This window comes from Crocodylus siamensis, chromosome 2 (assembly GCF_052110815.1).
Source record: "Crocodylus siamensis isolate JL-2025a chromosome 2, ASM5211081v1, whole genome shotgun sequence".
Lineage (NCBI taxonomy): Eukaryota > Metazoa > Chordata > Crocodylia > Crocodylidae > Crocodylus > Crocodylus siamensis.
Window position 1 is genome coordinate 12,430,125 of NC_143396.1, and position 17,221 is coordinate 12,447,345.

Here is a 17,221-nt window from a genome sequence, read left to right on the forward strand (position 1 = left end):
CCTAACACCTGGCTTCTGGCCTGCTTGCAGCCGAGCCAGTCATGGTCGAGGTGCCGGTGTCCCTCGGTGCCAGAGTTGTGCTCCCCTGTGCTCCCCCATCCGCCTGGTCTGTCTGCACGTGGCAGAGACCCAGCCCAGATGCCCACCCCTACACTGAGCGCCACGATGGGCTGGAGTTTACCGTGACGGCTGCAATGCTGGGGGACTACGTCTGTCAGTGCACGGAGGGTGGTGTTGGTGCCACTGCGGCTTCCTACAGTCTGGTGTGGGGCAGTGGCACAACCAGCTCCTGGCAGGAGACACGGCGCAGTTACAGCATCGTGATGGGGCTGGTCTGCTTCCTGCTGGGGCTGGCGCTCGGCTGCGTCAGCTGCTTTTTCCTTGACCGGCGGCGCCGGGAGCGGCTGCAGCGGGAGCTGATCAATCGGGAGAAAAACGGGCTGGACCTGATGCAGTCAAACACGACCAGCTGCAGCCACGAGCCCCACACGCCCAGCTCCCCCGAGGACGAGCGGCATCCCCTGGCCACCACCAAGAACGGGAGCCTCAATGGCTTCCCCCCACTCTACATCAGCGAGTTGGACAAGGACCAGGCCCGCATCTTCCTGGCTGGGGCCCCCCTGGCCAAGTGCGATGAGACCTCCATCTAATATCCCGTCACCAGGACCCAAGGCCCTACCAGGCCCCAGTGGCAAAGGGCCCAGTTGCTGGAGATGACTCTGGCCATGCCCTGCTCCCACTGGGAACCCCTGAGCGCTGCAGAACCAGGAGCTGCTGGCCGGGCAACGCCAAGGTGCCAGGAGCTGGGGGCGTCGGTTGTTTTTGCAAGAACTCCACATGCAGCCGTTTTCCGACCAGAGAAACCCCCTCTGAGCAGGTCCTCCATCCCACCCCCCACCATGGACACATGCGGAGCTGGGTAGCCTGTCCTGTGTTCCTAGCCTCAGGACCGTGCATGGGATTCTGCTCCTGAGCCCAGCCGGAGACTGCGCCCTGCAGATGCTTTGACAAATAGTGATTGTATTGACTGAAATTGGGCTGGATGGTGACTGACCTGAGCACCAGGGCTCCTCTGACCCCCTGCTGCTGTGTCCAGAGTGGACTCCTGCAACCCTAGGGCCAGGACCCTGCCGTCTCTGCCTCTGAGGCTGGGACGTGGGATGCGGCAGCCCCCTGCCAGGCAAATGCCAGGATGATGCCATCAGACAGTCCTGTCCTCGTGAGCACGATGCAGCTCATAGTTTCATAGTTAGTCAGGTCAGAAGGGACCTGAGCAGATCATCAAGTCCAACCCCCTGCCATGGCAGGAAAGAGTACTGGGGTCAAACGACCCCAGCAAGATGATTGTCTAGCCTTCTCTTAAAGACCCCCAGGGTAGGAGCCAGCACCACTTCTTTTGGAAGTTGGTTCCAGATCCTAGCCACCCTGACCATGAAGTCACGCCTCCTGATATCTAGTCTGAATCTACCCTCTGCCAGCTTGTGATGGTTATTCCTGGTCACTCCTGGTCATGCTCAGGGGAACAGGGACTCCCCGCAACGCCTGCTGGTCCCCTCTGACTAGTTTGTAACAGGCCACAAGATCCCCCCTCAGCCTTCTCTTGTGGAGGCTGAACAGGTTCAGGTCCCGTCGCGTTTCCTCGTAGGGCCTGCCCTGCTGCCCCCTGATCATGCCGGTGGCCTTCTCTGGACCCTCTCCATGTTGTCCACATCCCTCCTGAAGTGCGGCGCCCAGACCTGGATGCAGTACTCCAGCTGTGGCCTGACCAGTGCCGCATAGAGGGGGAGGATCACCTCCTTGGACCTGCTCAAGATGCATCTGTGGATGCATGACAAGGTGCAGTTGGCCTTCCTGACTGTGTCCCCACACTGCCGGCCCATGTTCATCTTGGCATCAATGATGACTCCAAGATCCTTTTCTGCTTCTGCCTTGACAAGAAGGGAGTTCCCCAGCCTGTAGGTATGGTGCTGGTTGTTTCTCCCCAGGTGCAGCACCTTGCACTTGTCAGTGTTGAATCCCATCCTATTCTCATCCGCCCACCCCTGTAACCTGTCTAGGTCTGATTGTAGCCTATTCCTCCCTTCCAGCATGCCCACATCCCCCCCACATCTTGGTGTCATCTGCAAATTTGAACAGGGTGCTTTTCACCCTCTCGTCCAAGTCGCAGATGAAGATGTTGAACAGTGTGGGCCCGAGGACCGAGCCCTGGGGGACCCCACTGCCCACATCCCTCCAGGTGGAAGATAACCCATCCACCACCACTCTCTGGGTGCGGCCCTCCAGCCAGTTGGGGACACATCTGACTGTGTGGGTGTCAACACCACAGTCCCCCAGTTTCTTAATGAGAATGGGGTGAGAGACAGTGTCAAAAGCCTTCCGAAAGTCCGGGAAGACTATGTCCACTGCTACCCCTGCATCTAAGGATTTGGTGACCTGGTCGTAGAAGGCCACCAAGTTGGTCTGACAGGACCTGCCTCCGATGAACCCATGTTGGCTGCCTCTAAGCATAACCTCCCCCCCGGCCCCTCGTGGATATGCACCAGGATAATTGTCTCAAAAAGCTTGCCCAGGATCGAGGTAAGACTAACTGACCTGTAGTTCCCCGGGTCCTCCTTCCTCCCTTTTTTGAAGATGGGAACCACACCGGCCCTTTTCCAGTCCTCTGGCACCACACCATAGCACCACAAGTGCTTGTACAGCCATGCCAGGGGTCCCGCAACAACCTCAGCCAACTCCCTCAGCACTCGGGGGTGGAGATCGTCCGGACCCGCTGACTTAAGTATGTGCCGTTCCTCCAGAAGTTCCCTGACTAGACCAGGCCTCGGCAGGGACCCGCCCTGTGCACAGCACCAGCCTCACTGGAGCCTGCGGACAGTGCTGGGCTGGCCCCGCCATGCCAGAGACTCGCTGGGCCCTTGGTCCCCACATCTGATGCTTTAATGACTGCTTCAGAAGGGGACGCGTGGGGCTCCGCCAGATGCTGCTGCTGCCCAGGGATCCCAGCACCGCGGGGCTGGTCAGGAAAAAGACATAGGTGAGGATGCTACCGAAAGCCCAGACTCCCTTACAGCTCCTCCCAGAGTGTCCCCCGCCAGCAAGGCCCAGTGCTCACAACTGATCTTGCTTGGGCTGCAAACCTGAGCAGTACCCATGTGTGCAGTGAACTCTGGTGCCTAGTTTGTGACACGAATGTGCCCCCATCACTGCCACGAGTCACTTGCCAGAGCTGCCCCATGCACGGCAGGGCTGGGCTGCGCTGGCTGTGCCCCCCCACTGCAGCCTGCACCTCCAGCCCTGCCTCCTTCCTTCCCCACCCCGGTCCATCAGCTCTTGCTGGTGGGGCCTGGCCCCATGCTGGGCTTTCCCCACTGGCCTTCATCCCTGCTGGTGCCCACAGCACATGGGGAGGGGGCACAGGGGGGGCATTATGTGTGGAGCGCACGTCCCGTGCTGCGTCTGCTGTGCAGTGTCTTGCGTTGGATTACAGAACTTTTTTATTTTATTGTGATTTATTAAAAACTGTTGTACAATAAATAGACTCTCTCTGGGCCTTGGTGGGGACAGGGCTGCAGGCATCCAGGCCAGGGCTGTTCCCAGTGCACATGCCAACCGCCCCATCCCTGGCTCTATGCCAGACCTTTCAGGCTCAAGATGCAGGGGGACGTTGCAGCTGCTGAGTTCAGCCCCCGAGATGGCATTGTCTCATCCCTGCACAAGTCCTAGCAAGGGCAGATCCAGTGGAAAGACCCTGGGGCTGGACTGGGTGATGGAGGATGGTGATGGAGGATCCCCCTGGGCCGAGGGCTCTCAACTGCCTCCTGCCCGAGTCTGCTGGAGGGCCGGGCTGTTCCTGCCAGCCCATCACCTGCCTCCCCTTCCTGGGAGCTGGTGCAGGCCGGGCTCCCACCCACTCTGGTTCTGAAGCTGCTTTTCCAGTCCTGAGCCTTGCTGCGGTGTCCTGCCCCCTCCTGTGACCCATTAGACGTGTAGGTGCCAGAGGCAGCACCGTTGTCCTGCCTCTGGAATTGGGCAGTGAAGGGTGCAGGGTCCACAGCTGGGGTGGACACAGACCCGGGTGGCTTGGATGCTCCCAGTTGAGGAGACATTTGATGGCGAGGCCTGAGCACAGCAAGTGCTGCCCAGGAGTGGGGTGGAGGGGATGTCCAAGGGCATCTAGTCCTAGCCCTGCCCGGGCCGCCCAGACACCAACCTGCCCTGGGTGCAGTCAGGAAGCCAGGGCAGCCCCATGTCACCCTACCCAGTGGCGGCCCCGTGGCAGTTTTAGGCTTTTAGCTTTTTTACGCTTTTAAGCGTTTAGCTTTTAGCCTTTTAGAAAACTGCCAGGAAGACATTGAGCACCGGACGCCAACGAGCTACCCTTATCCAGACTGTTTTTAGTTGATGTCTTCTGGTGCTGGTTGTCCCTCGCTGCAGTGACACGCCAACTGACAACAACAACCAGCGGGACCCACCCCTCTGGGGGTGGTTTTAACATCAGTGCCCTCCCCGCACCCCACTGGAGGTGCGGGGTGCACATTCACCGCCGGCCGCCATCCACAGGCGACCCATAGACTGGCAGTCTACACCGTGACATTGTGAGGACATCAAATAGTCGCGTCCTGCTGGCCGGGTGGGATTGCACGGGCCGAGGGGCCAAGGCACCGGCACAGACTGTGCCCAGTGAGTCAGTGCAGGACAGGGCTGGCTCTGGGGAAGCCACATTGTCCCAGGAAAGCCGCGTATGGGCCAGCGGTGGAACCAGGACAGGGTGGACATGGGACACCTGCAATGGCCAAGCCCGCGGGCACTGGTGCTGCGGGATGGAGGAATCTTCCGACTCTGACCTTCTGGTCACCCGTTTCGGGTACTGCGGCGCGTAAGGAGGGGTCCCTCTCTCCCGCACAGTTACACCGCAGGCCTGGCTGGACCCGAGCAGGGTGGAGAGACAGAGAGAGGTGAATGGATGGAAAGGCAGGTCAGTAGGTAGGTGGGTGGATGGATGGACAGAGCATGTATGTCAGAAGCTTTGCTGGGCTGAGCCGCACTCCTTTGGGCTGCGGCAGGAGGCTCCAAGGTGGTGGAAAAAGCAGAAACCTCCCATGTGAATTGCGGGGACAAGAGGTGAACATGTCCACGATGGACCCATAGCAGCAACCGAGTCCACAGTGCGGTGGGGTTGTGGCACAGATCCGCCTTGGAAAAGGAACTGGGAACAAGGAACCGACTTGGGCCTCGTCAGGCCCGAGGGCAGAGAAATGTCTGACTGCCCGGACCAGCGTGGCCATGAGCACCCTGGGCCTGGGCACACACCACACTGCCCGTCACCGCCCGGGATGTCTCCTCCCCGGCCCAACCTCCGCGGGGTGACTCCCACGCTTGCAGACCCACCCCAAGGTGCAAGTCACTGCAGCGGTGGGGCACAGCAGGGAAGACCGCCCCTACTCCGTCCTCCCTGCTCCTGGCTGCACCAGCTGTTCTCAAGTTATAAGCAAACTCGCATCCAGACATGCACTTCATTTTATATATATATATATATATATAAGCTCTTACACTCAAGCTCTCCTCACCCAGTCTCACTGCCTCCCCCAAGAAAGAAAAGGGGGAAAAAAAGACCACATTGTCTGAAGCAGTGTCCAGGGCCAAAGGTCAGAGTATTTGGCCGCCTCTGCCTGTGACCCTGACCTGGGCTGTTCAGGCACCTGGTCCCAGGTTAGATCACAAGCTGATTTATATCAGGCTTTTGTGTGTCCTGTGCCCACGGCCATCCTGGGGTCCCCTGGGCTGCAGGGAGCAGGCGCTGGGCAAGCTGGAGCAGCACAAAGCAGCTGCGCATGCTGAACAGCCCTGCAAGAATAGGCTGAGGCTGAACGTGCCGTCACCTCGGCCCAGGGATGCTCCAGGGCAGGAGAGCAACCTCTGGCCCATGGTGTCAGCCCATCCAGCCCTGACACTTCCCCCAACCCAGAGACTGGCAGCAGGGGAGCAGCATCTGAGCCCCGGCGCAGAGGGCAGGATGGGTGCACAGCCCCCGGGACCCAACCCCACATGTGGGTGGGAGGCAGGGCTGGGGCCAGGCCCCAGAGCCCAGGATGGCTGCAGACAGCCCCAACCACTCAGCTGATTAAAAGGTTGCCCTCGGGCCTGACCCAGGCATGGCGCAGTTCAGTGCGCGCCCTGCCCGTCTGCCTGGGCAAAATCATCGCCAAGGGCATCTCGTCTCTGCCTGCTCTTTATTAAAAAGCAAACTCGGGTCTAAACCTGCAACAGGCAGCACCCAAATCCCACTACCTTTCATAGTTTCATAGATTTCTAGGGTCGGAAGAGACCTATTAAACAATTGAATCAGAACCCCCTTCCCTGGGCAGGAGAATGCTGGGGTCAGACAGGGTCTCCCCTCCTGACTCAGCTGCAACCAAGCCCTTCTCATTTCACATGTCGGCTGGTTGTTGTCCCACAGCAAGGAACTCTGCTTTGGCAAGATCAAGGCATCTGGAAGGGTAAAATAAGAGCAGCGCTATGGGCTAAATCAGGGAAACACCATATATCTGGGTTCAAGTAGACAGTTTTCCTTAAGCGTTCCCAGAGATAACTGTTCTTCAGGTGTGGTTTTACCCACTGAGGTGTTGGGGCTTGAAGCCCATTTTATGGAAATGGGAGGCTCCTCCCTACCTTGCTCCTGTGGCCATACAGCTGAGTGCTGGTGAAACTTGGGGGCATCCAAACCCCAAGCCTCTGGGCTTGGGCCTGCACGTAGGATGCCCACCAAGACTTTGGAAATACCTGAAGCCCCTGGTGGGGGTGGAGGATGTTTGCCAGTTGTGGGGCCGCTTACAGTTCTGGACTGACTCGTGGATTTGGATTTGGACTTTATTTGGCTTGTAACACACAAAACGTCTTTAAAAAGAAAAGAAAAGGCTGACATGAAGGTGCCTGGAAGGTGCGAATGGGCTGTAATGCGTTGTTTTGTGCTGTTCCCTCTCCTGCTCCGTGGGCAGTGGAGGCTCCATAGGCACCACCGGGATCCATTAACCTGTGGGAACGAGACACAGGAGATGTAGCAGCCGGAGGGATGGCAGCACTGGCCTGGCGCTCGGGTCCACGTGGGGTCACTCCCTGCACTGAGGGGAGGAGATGCCCCTTCCCAATGCATCTCCCATGGCCAGGTCCCCTGCACTGCACCAGCCCTGCTCCTGGAAGTGCCTGGGCTGCAGCCCCTTCCCTGCACACGCAGGACCAGAGCCCAGGCTGCCTGGGGGGGGTGACGGACACCCCTGCTCTTTCCCTCTCCGCCAAAAGCAGAGGGGCTGGCGCAGACCCAGCCATGCAGCATTCCTGGCACTTGGCCCCCTCGACTCCCAGGGCACAGGAGAACCAAGGAGACAGGAGCTGCTGGCAGCGAGGTCAGGACCCTGCTCTGCAGCTCCGCAGACCAGGTGCTGGCTGCCAGAGGCTGGCCAAGGATCTGCAGCCCTGGGCTGAACCCCTGCTCCTCGCCTACGGCTCACACCAAGAGGATGGCACTGCCAGGAGCCCCAGAGCTGCCATCTCCACAGGAGGGAGACAAGACTTGACCCTAGCCCAGGAAACAGCCCTGCCCCAGCACTCACTGCAGCTCTCCAAGGCTTCGCTCTCCATGGTTTCTCTCCCCACAACTTTGCTTGCCAAGGCTTCGCTCGTTGAGGCTTCTCTCGCCTGGGTTTCGGCTCTCTGAGGCTTCATGGGCTGAAAGAGAAGGAAGACGAGTCAGAGCTCACCGAGCGCAGGGACCAGTTCCCCCGGCCCAATGCCCCCTCATTCCCCACACCAGCCCCTGCCGCAAAGAACCACGGATGCCAGGGTGACGGGCGCCCTTGTGACTCCCCAGACAGGAGCGGGGCCCAGGCTCTGCCCAGCCTCCCCCCGACAGCTGCGGGGAGGCCGCACGGGACTGGGTGACGCCGCACTGCCCAGGGGCCGCTCTGCACAGAGCTGCGCAGCACCGGGGACAGGGAGAGAGAAGGGGGCTGCGCACTCACCGGGCCCTGCTCTGTGGACCACTGCTCTGGGTCCTGCTCCCTGTCTCCCTGCAGAGAGGAGGCAGAGATCAGTGACTGCAGCTACTTCCACACCTGGGGACGGCTTTGACCTGGGGCCACAACCCATAAAGGAGCTGCCTGTGCAGCACGGAGCCGGGGGCTCAGACCAGGGTCTGGGGCCAGGACACACCCCAGGAGGGGATGGCTCCACCTGAACCATGCCTCACAGCCCCAAGAGAAGCCCCCAGGGCCCCCAGCAAGGCAGCCTTGCAACGTTGGGGCTGGAGTCTGTTTGCTGCTGCCCGGGGGCACGTGGACCTGGGAGCCCAGAGCAGCCGGAGAATCCCCCGTCCCCCCAGGTCCCAGGCACGGTGGTGATGAGCCCTCCCTGCTCCCCCGCCCCAAAGCCTGGGCATGGCCTGGCCCCAAGGCTTAGCCCAGCACTTACTGCAGAAGTAACCACTTACGCCCATCATGGCAACGACCAGCAGGATGACACTACTAATGATGCCCACAGTCAGCATCTGGTTGGACTCTGGAAGAGGGAAGATCCCAGTGAGTGCAGGGAACCCCCAGACCTGCCCCCAACGCTGCATGGGCTCAGTGCCCCCTCCCCATCGGTGCCCCCTGCATCCTCTGACCCCGCAGTTCCTTCCCCACTCAACAGGGTCAGACACCCCCTTGCTCCCCGACCGCCACATTTCTTCCCCCTCCCCATGCGGGGGTCACTCACCTGGCCTGCCCTTGTCCCAGACCACTCTCAGGGCTGCACCCAGGCTCACATGCTCCACACTACAGTTGTAGTCGTGGTTGCTGCTTGGGTTGATCTCGATGGTGGCCCAGGTCTGGTAGGTCCCGTCTCCACTGGGAAGGACCCCCTAAGCGACTCGTCTCCTGGGGCTGCACCTCCCTGTTCTTCAGCCAGATGATGGAGATGTTCTTGGGATAGAAGCCGTGGACCCGGCAGGATAAGGTGATGTGTCCGTCCCGGGACGGCCTGTGGCTCACCTGTGCCACGGGACGCTCTGGAAGGGAGGAGACCCCAGTTAGAGCGACCACCCCTGTGGGACCCTCAGCACCCCTGCCAGGAGCTGGGCTGGGCCCTGCATGGGGCCACACAAACTGGCTCCAGTGCCCATGTCAGGCAGGAGCCGACAGCTTTGGGGCAGGAGCACAGGGGACAGGAGACACGGGTGTGCTGGGCTTGGGCCTGCAGGAACAGGGTCCCATACAGCTGATTTCTGGTTCTCAGACACGCGGCCAGGGTGCAGACACCCTGTGGGCTCTACCCAGCTGGGAGGCCTGACCAGAGCAGGGACAGGGCACCGTGTCCCACAGCAGCACTGGGGGTCTCGCTCAATGGCAGAAGCAAGATGCAGCACTCGCCACTCCAGATGCAGGGGAATGGGGTGGGTGTTCCCCGGTCAGTGCTGCCCTGGACCGTGACACCAAGACTCACTGCTCCGCAGCGCTGCCTGCCCGTGCTGCAGGTACCGCCACAGCCACGTGATGCAGGTCTCCTCCAGGTAGGATCTTGCATCTTGAAGATGGACCTTATCCTCATTCCACCTGCGCTGGGTGACCTGGGCCTGTGCTATTTCTGCTACCCAGGTGCACGTTCCTAGGTCATAGCTGACAAAGTCTCCCCCATCATAGCCAAACTGCATGTAGCCTCCAGTGCTGTTGTCTTCGTGGAGCTCACAGCTGTACATGAACTGGAGAGTGTGAGACCCTGAAACACACAGATCCAGGCCCTGGTCATGGTTACAGCCCAGGGAGCAGGTGCCTGAGGGCTGCCAGGCTGGGCAGGGGCAGAGCCAACCCCAGGGTGGACGGCAGCACGGGGACAGCTCGGGGGCTCTGTTCACAGAGAACAAGGCTGAGGGGACACAACTGAACACCAGGCAGGAGAGCGACAACCGAGCACCTGGAGAAAGAGACACCAGGTCATCGTGGCAGGCGACTTCCTCCTGAGAGACACGGAGAGGCCTATCTGTCGACTGGATCCCATGGCATGGGAGGTTTGCTGCCTACCTGGAGCCAGGATCTGGGATATCATGGCAAGGATCCCTGACCTCATCTGGCCCTCTGAATACTATCCATGTGGGCACGGATGATGCGGCCAGGAGTAGTCCGGACCGTGTCATGAGTGACTACAGGGCTCTGAGGGCTAGTAGGCTTAGGAATTCGGGGGCACAAGTGGTATTCTTGTCCATCCTTCTGGTCAGTGGTCACCATCAGCATCAGGGCAGTCAACCTGCAGCTCTGGAGTTGGTGCTAACATGCAGGTTTTGGCTTCTACAACCACGATCTACACGTCCACAAGAGAGGCATTCTGGGACAAGATGGTTTTCCTCTCTCTTTTAAAGGTAAGAGTCTAGTCTCTTAAGGTTGGCTGATCTTCTCTGAATGGCTTTAAACTAGGTTTATCAAGGGACAGGGAAGCATGGGATAACAAGAAGCTAGGATCAGTGAGCCACAAACACTACATGGGATCACCCCAGGTAAGCACGAAGGGGCCTAATAGACATCAGGACAGGGGGTACCAAGGGCACCCATTGGTGGGCTTAAATGTCTCTTCACTAATGCTAGGAGCATGGGGAACAAGCAGGAGGAACTTGCACTCCTGCTTGCAAGCAACAACTTGGACCTGGTTGGACTAACTGAAACCTGGTGTCACCCTACTTGCGATTGGGCAGTAGGCATTGATGGTTATAGGTTGTACAGATGAGCTAGAGTGGAGAAAAAGGGAAGGGGGTGTTGCTTTCTATGTTAAGGACAATATACATCCTCTATAATCAGTAGGGGATCAGAGGAGGGCCAAACCAAAGTACTGTGGGTCAGGATACAAGGGGGTCCAGGGGAAAGGGACTTGGTAGTGGGGATCTAGTACAGACAACCACACCAGGAGGATGAGCTAGATCTGGAATTTGGAGACAGCTCTCAGAGACTGTACAGTCAAGGGATGCGGTTGTCATGGGTGATCTAAACTAGCTGGACATCTGCTGGGAGGAGCAGTCAGCCAAATCTAACCAGTCACGCTGGTCCTTAACCTGCATACAGGACCACCACCTAATGCAGGAGGGATACGATCCCACTAGAGGGAACACCTTGCTGGACTTGGTGTTAGCTACAGGGGATGACCTGGTAGGGGAGCTGCAAGTACAAGGTAACCTAGGTGCTAAGTGTGGCAGAATACCATCTCTGTCTCTCCCCAAACTCTTCTGTCTGACAGTTTAGTTGCCATGGTCACTGCAGAGGGCAGACACCTCTGGCCCCATCAGCTTCAGGTAACCCTGAGGTGTAACCTGAGCTGGATACATTCCTGAGGGAGTGGGGAAACCTGCTCCCTCTGCCTACGTGACTGGCCTCACACACCTGGGTCAGGGCTTAAGCTCCCTATTGTTCTAAGCAATGGCAACATGACTGGGAGGGGGCTAAAGACTCCACCAGTCTACCTGAGAACCAGTGATGCATTTCAAATTGGTTAGCTGGCAGCCAACAGTTGCTGGCCTTCATTGGACCAGGTAAATGAGATCATAAAGGCTATATAAGTGAAGGATTGCCCAGGAGGAGGGGCAGTAGTCATGATGAAAACTCACAGGGAGAAGCTGGGCCATCTGAAACTCTCTCTCTCGAAACTCATGATCAATGAACAGTTTGCCTCCAGAGGGAATCTCCACCTGCCTGTGGATGATACTCATGGGTAAGCTACCTGAAATCTAACTAGATATATAGCTTGCAGTAACTCAGATGATCAAAATCTACCGTGGCTCTGTTTGCTCTAAGGTATTTCTCTGATATTGCTCTACCCTGCACCCTATCCCAAACCTACTTCTTGTAACCAGTAAATTCTTCTTTGCACTTAGCGTGGGAGTCTTATTGGGAGAGGGTCTAGATCAGGGACAGGCAATTATTTTGGGTGGAGGGCTGCTTACTGAGTTTTGGCAAGCCATTGAGGGCCACATGATAGGCAGCCAGGGGCAGATAAATATTAATTTTCTAAATTTTTTAGGGGCCCTGCGGGTCAGATAGAATGGCCTGGTGAGCCGCATCCAGTCCCTGGCCCACATTTTGCCCACCCTGGTTTAGATTATGCCTTGGGGTGGCCTTGGTTCAGCTGACTGAGGGAGACCACTATTTGTGCAGGGAGTAGGAGCTGCTCTGTTTATTAGGGCACCCCCTGGAGTAACTAGAAACAATGGCCACAGATTGACGTAGAGTAGATTTAGGTTGGATATTAGAAAGAACTTCTTCACTGTAAGGGTTGCCAGAGACTAGACAAGCACCTGGCTGGGGTCACCTGACCCCAGCACTCCTTCCTGCCCAGGGCAGGGGGTCAGACTTGATGACCTACTGAGGTCCCTTCCGACCCCAACATCTATGACTCTATGAACTGTGGCCCCCCCAAGCACCGTGGGAAAGCAGGAGCCTGGGGCTGGCAGGAGGGTGGGAACGGTCCCTGGAAGGGGAATGTCAAGGTCGGGGGAGGAAGGGGCAGGTGAGACCAGCCAGGATGAGTCAAGGCTGGAAATCAGAGCAGTGCTTCTCCATGTGGGAGCAGCGCGATGCTGGGCAGCCTCCCCACGGGACAGTGAGACCAGGAAGTGGAGCCTGAGCACTGGATGCTGCAGCTGCCTGGAGCAGGGACCAGACTCTGTGGCCCTGGAGGTGTCCCCTGGGCAGTGCCCCGCTTAGCCCAACTCCTGCCTGCACCTGGGGGTGATGGGGCCTGAGCCCTACAGCTCCCCTCCATGAACGTCTGAGTCCACAAGGTCACTGCCCACCGTGGCCCTCATGCCTGGTGTTCTTCCCCCCTGGGATTCTCAACTCTGGCTTGGGCCTCTCCCTCCCTCCCCGGCCCACTGTCTCCTCTTGTCCCTTTCTCCACACCCACCAACACCTGCTCCCATTTCCTCCTCCCTTCCTGCCCTCCAGGCCCCTCCCTGCCCCGCTCCAGCCCTAGCACCCAAACCAGTGTTAGAAATGGAATATTGTTAAAAATGGAGTATTGTTAGAAATGCACAGCTTGCATCTTACACCCGATAAGAAAGAAACACTGCCAAGGACTTTGTTCCTTTCCTAGCCTTGCCACAGCTTTTCTTATACTAAATCGCAGACTCTCCCCCAGCTTCTCCCTAGCCTTTCTCATACAGATTACAGAAGCTGGAATTCAACTGACTGTGTCCTTGAAAGGGGGGCGGGTTTGAACTCTTGGTGACCTATAGTAGTCTCCGAGCATGCTTAATTAGCTGATGCATATTTACCTCTCCGCCCTGCATACTTTAGTTAATTATACTATACATGCGATGTATGTAGTGATGTAACCACATGTATGCTTGTATGAAACGGAAGTGAGCTGTAAGAGTTCCTGTTTCTGCACACGTGCCCAGGAGGAAAAAGATAAATACAGCCTGCAAAATTCCTTGGTGGGTTCAGAGTAATCTGAGTTTTTGACTCTGCTCTGACCCTATTTGCAAATACACCTTTTGTGCCATCTAATGAGTGTGTGTCTGTGATTCTGGTGGCCTCCAGAGAAACGAACCGCTTTAAGCATCACCTGTGTCCCCCACCTGGCAGGGAGAAGGGCCCTCCCACATCTCACGGGGGTGCTTTTGCATCCCCCCACCCCGGCACGAAGCTGCTCAGACCTGACAGCTGCTCCGGCCCAGCCCCTGCCCCAGGGCCTCTGCCAAGGCACAGACCAGGCCGAGATCCCTGCAGGCCCTGCCCTGGGCCAGCCCGGGCAGCAGCCAGTGCCCTCCTCCCTGCCAGGCTGCAGCAGGGGCAGCACTCAGGGGCTCTTGGCAGGAGTGGAGCCGGCCCTGCAGAGGCCCAGGGCAGGGAGCAGCAGGCAGGGTGGGAAGGGGGCTGGGCCGCGCCGAGGTGCAAGCGGGAGCCCCGGGCGTGGGAGCTGCTGCCCTTGTCCTCGCTGATGGCACCAATCGCACAAGCTGCTTGCTCCCAGGCCCAGCAGATCCAGCTGCCCAGGCTGGTGACACCGACCCTTGCAGCCAGCTGTCCTGGGCACCGCAGGCCTGCACAGCCCCTGCCCTCTCATACGTTTGCACTCCCTCCACTGCCCTGGCCCCTGTGCTTCCCACCCCATCACCCTCAGCCAAAGTCAGAAGGGCCATCAGAGGGGTTGTCACACCAGACAGCAAAGCTAACATGTTTAACGATTTCTTTGCCTCCGTCTTCTTAAGTAGGGACCAGAACAGCCACCTCCTTGCTGGGCCCCCCTTGGGCCCTGGGGGAGGCACACCTGGGCCACGGGTTAGCGAGGATTTAGTTAGGGAGCTTCTGGAGAGGTTGGACTTATTCAAGTCAGCCGGCCCGGATGATCTCCACCCTAGAGTTCTAAAGGAATTGGCCGAGGTCATTGCAAGCCCCCGGCACAACTTTACGAGCACTCGTGGTGCTCTGGTGAGGTACCGGAGGACTGGAAGAGGGCCAACGTGATCCCCATCTTCAAAAAAGGCAGGAAGGAGGACCCGGGAAACTATAGGCCGGTTAGTCTTACCTCGATCCTAGGCAAGCTGTTCGAGAAAATTATGCTGGCACACATCCAGGAGGGGCCAGCAGGGGACTGCATGCTTAGGGGTAACCAACACGGGTTCATCAGTGGCAGGTCCTGTCAGACCAACCTGGTGGCCTTTTACGATCAGATCACCAGATCATTAGACGCAGGGGTAGCAGTGGATATAATCTTCCTGGACTTCCAGAAGGCTTTTGACACTGTCTCTCACCCTGTTCTCATTAAGAAACTGGGGGGCTGTGGTGTAGACACCCACACAGTCAAATGGGTCGCCAACTGGCTGGAGGGCCGCACCCAGAAGGTGGTAGTAGATGGGTCCTTCTCAGCCTGGAAGGACGCGGGCAGTGGGGTTCCGCAGGGCTTGGTCCTCGGGCCCGCACTGTTCAACATCTTCATCAGCGATTTGGATGAGGGGGTAAAAAGCACCCTGTTCAAATTTGCTGATGACACTAAGATGTGGGGGGACGTGAGTACATTGGAAGGATGCAACAGGCTACAATCAGACCTAGACAGGTTACAAGGGTGGGCGGACGAGAATAGGATGGGTTTCAACACAGACAAGTGCAAGGTGATGCACCTCGGGAGGAACAACCGGCACCATACCTACAGGTTGGGGAACTCCCCTCTTATCAGCACGGAGGCAGAAAGGGATCTGGGGGTCATCATTGACTCCAAGATGAACATGGGCCAGCAGTGTGGAGAGGCAGTCAGGAAGGCCAACCGCACCTTGTCATGCATCCACAGATGCATCTCGAGCAGGTCCAAGGAGGTGATCCTCCCCCTCTATGCGGCACTGGTTAGGCCGCAGCTGGAGTATTGCGTCCAATTCTGGGCGCCGCACTTCAAGGGGGATGTCGACAGCACGGAGAGGGTCCAGAGGAGGGCCACTCGTATGATCAGGACGGCAGGGCAGGCCCTATGAGGACAGGCTGCGGGACCTGAACCTGTTCAGCCTCCAAAAGAGAAGGCTGAGGGGGGATCTCGTGGCCTGTTACAAACTAGTCAGGGGGGATCAGCAGGCATTGGGGAAGTCCCTGTTTCCCCAAGCACTGCTAGGAGTGACCAGGAATAACGGTCACAAGCTGGCAGAGGGTAGATTTAGGTTAGATATCAGGAGGCGCTACTTCACAGTCAGGGCGGCTAGGGTCTGGAACCAGCTTCCAAGAGAAGCGGTGCAGGCTCCTACCCTGGGGGTATTTAAGAGGAGGTTAGATGAACATCTTCCTGGGGTCATTTGACCCCAGTATTCTTTCCTGCCATGGCAGGGGGTCAGACTAGATGATCTGCTCAGGTCCCTTCCAACCCTACAAACTATGAAACTATCATTGTGGGTGACTCCCTGCTGAGAGGAACAGAGGGACCCATCTATCGTCCAGATCCCACAGTGCGTGAGATCCGCTGCCCATCTGGAGCCAGGATCAGGGACGTTATGGTGAGAATTCCTGACCTCATCAGGTCCTCCGACAACTATCCCATGTTCCTCATCCGTCTTTCATCAGTCCCACGGGATGCCCATGCCCACTACGGGACAGGACGGTCTGGGTGAGGGAGATCCCCTGCCCTTCATTAATGCTGACCTCGTGAAGGAACACCTTGAGAAGCTGGATACCTTCAAGTCAGCCGGCCCTCACAATCTACACCCCAGGGTATTCAAGGAGCTGGCACGCATCATAGCCCAGCCCCTGGCACAGATCTTTGCAAACTCCTGGCACTCTGGTGTAGTGCCTGAAGACTGGAAGAAGACCAACCAATGTGGTGCCTATCTTCAAGAAAGGGAGGATAGTGGATCTGGCTAACTATAGGCTCATCAGCCTGACTTCTATCCCGGGGAAGATCTTAGAAAAGTTTATTAAAGAGGCAATCCTTAATGGACTGGCTGACGCCAGCATCCGGAGGTATAGTCTGCACGGGTTTGTTGCAGGCAGGTCTTGCTTGACCAATCTCATTTCCTTCTATCACCTGGACAAGGGAGAAGAGATTGAGGTCATATATCTTGACTTCAAAAAAGCCTTCGATCTGGTATCCCATGATCACCTCTTGGCGAAACTGGCCAGTTGTGGCCTTGGGTCCATCATGATCCACTGGCTGGAAAATTGGCTCTGTGGTTGGACTTAGAGGGTAGTAATTCATGGAAGTCACTCATCATGGTGTCCTGTGACCAGTGGGGTCCCCCAAGGCTCTGTCCTTGGACCCATATTGTTCAACATCTTCATTAATGATGTGGACACCGGAGTCAGAAGTGGACTGGCCAAGTTCGCCGATGACACCAAACCTTGGGGTAAAGCATCCACACCTGAGGACAGGAGGGTGATCCAGGCTGAGCTTGACAGGCTCAACAAATGGGTGGATGAGAACCTGATGGTGTTTAACACTGAAAAATGCAAGGTTCTCCAGCTTGGGAAGAAAACCTACAGCATCCTTATAGGCTCGGCAGTGCTAAACTGGCTAGCACCATGGCTGAAAAGGGCTTGGTGGTCATGACTGAGCACAAGATGAACATAAGCCTTCAGTGTGATGCTGTGGCTAGTAAAGCGAGCAAAACGCTGGCTTGCATACATAGATGCTTCTCGAGCAAATCCCGGGACGTCATTCTCCCCTTGTACTCGGCCTTGGTGAGGCCGCAGCTGGAGTACTGCGTCAAGTTTTGGGCTCCACAATTCAAAAAGGA

At 57.6% G+C, this 17,221-nt stretch overlaps 1 protein-coding gene and 1 pseudogene across 3 annotated transcripts in view; one reads left to right on the plus strand and one right to left on the minus strand.

Moving 5' to 3' along the window:
- SEMA4F (ssemaphorin 4F) overlaps positions 1-3,594 on the plus strand; it is a 55,941-nt gene extending 52,347 nt beyond the window's left edge. The window contains exon 14 of one of the 2 annotated variants that reach the window (XM_090035232.1): positions 31-3,594. In XM_090035232.1, the coding sequence (XP_089891358.1) occupies positions 31-650 (620 nt within the window). In that variant the 3' untranslated portion in view covers positions 651-3,594. The remainder of the gene's footprint in view (positions 1-30) is intronic. The other variant, XM_090035231.1, reaches the window with a different exon arrangement.
- Positions 3,595-6,920: 3,326 nt separating this feature from the next.
- LOC149869955 (major histocompatibility complex class I-related protein 1-like) lies at positions 6,921-9,834 on the minus strand (annotated as a pseudogene). The gene is made up of 6 exons (XR_016440656.1): positions 9,475-9,834; positions 8,749-9,040; positions 8,483-8,550; positions 8,016-8,063; positions 7,608-7,722; positions 6,921-7,030 (listed from the first exon to the last, which is right to left on the minus strand). The product of XR_016440656.1 is annotated as a major histocompatibility complex class I-related protein 1-like (transcript).
- Between the last annotated feature and the right edge of the window lie 7,387 nt (positions 9,835-17,221).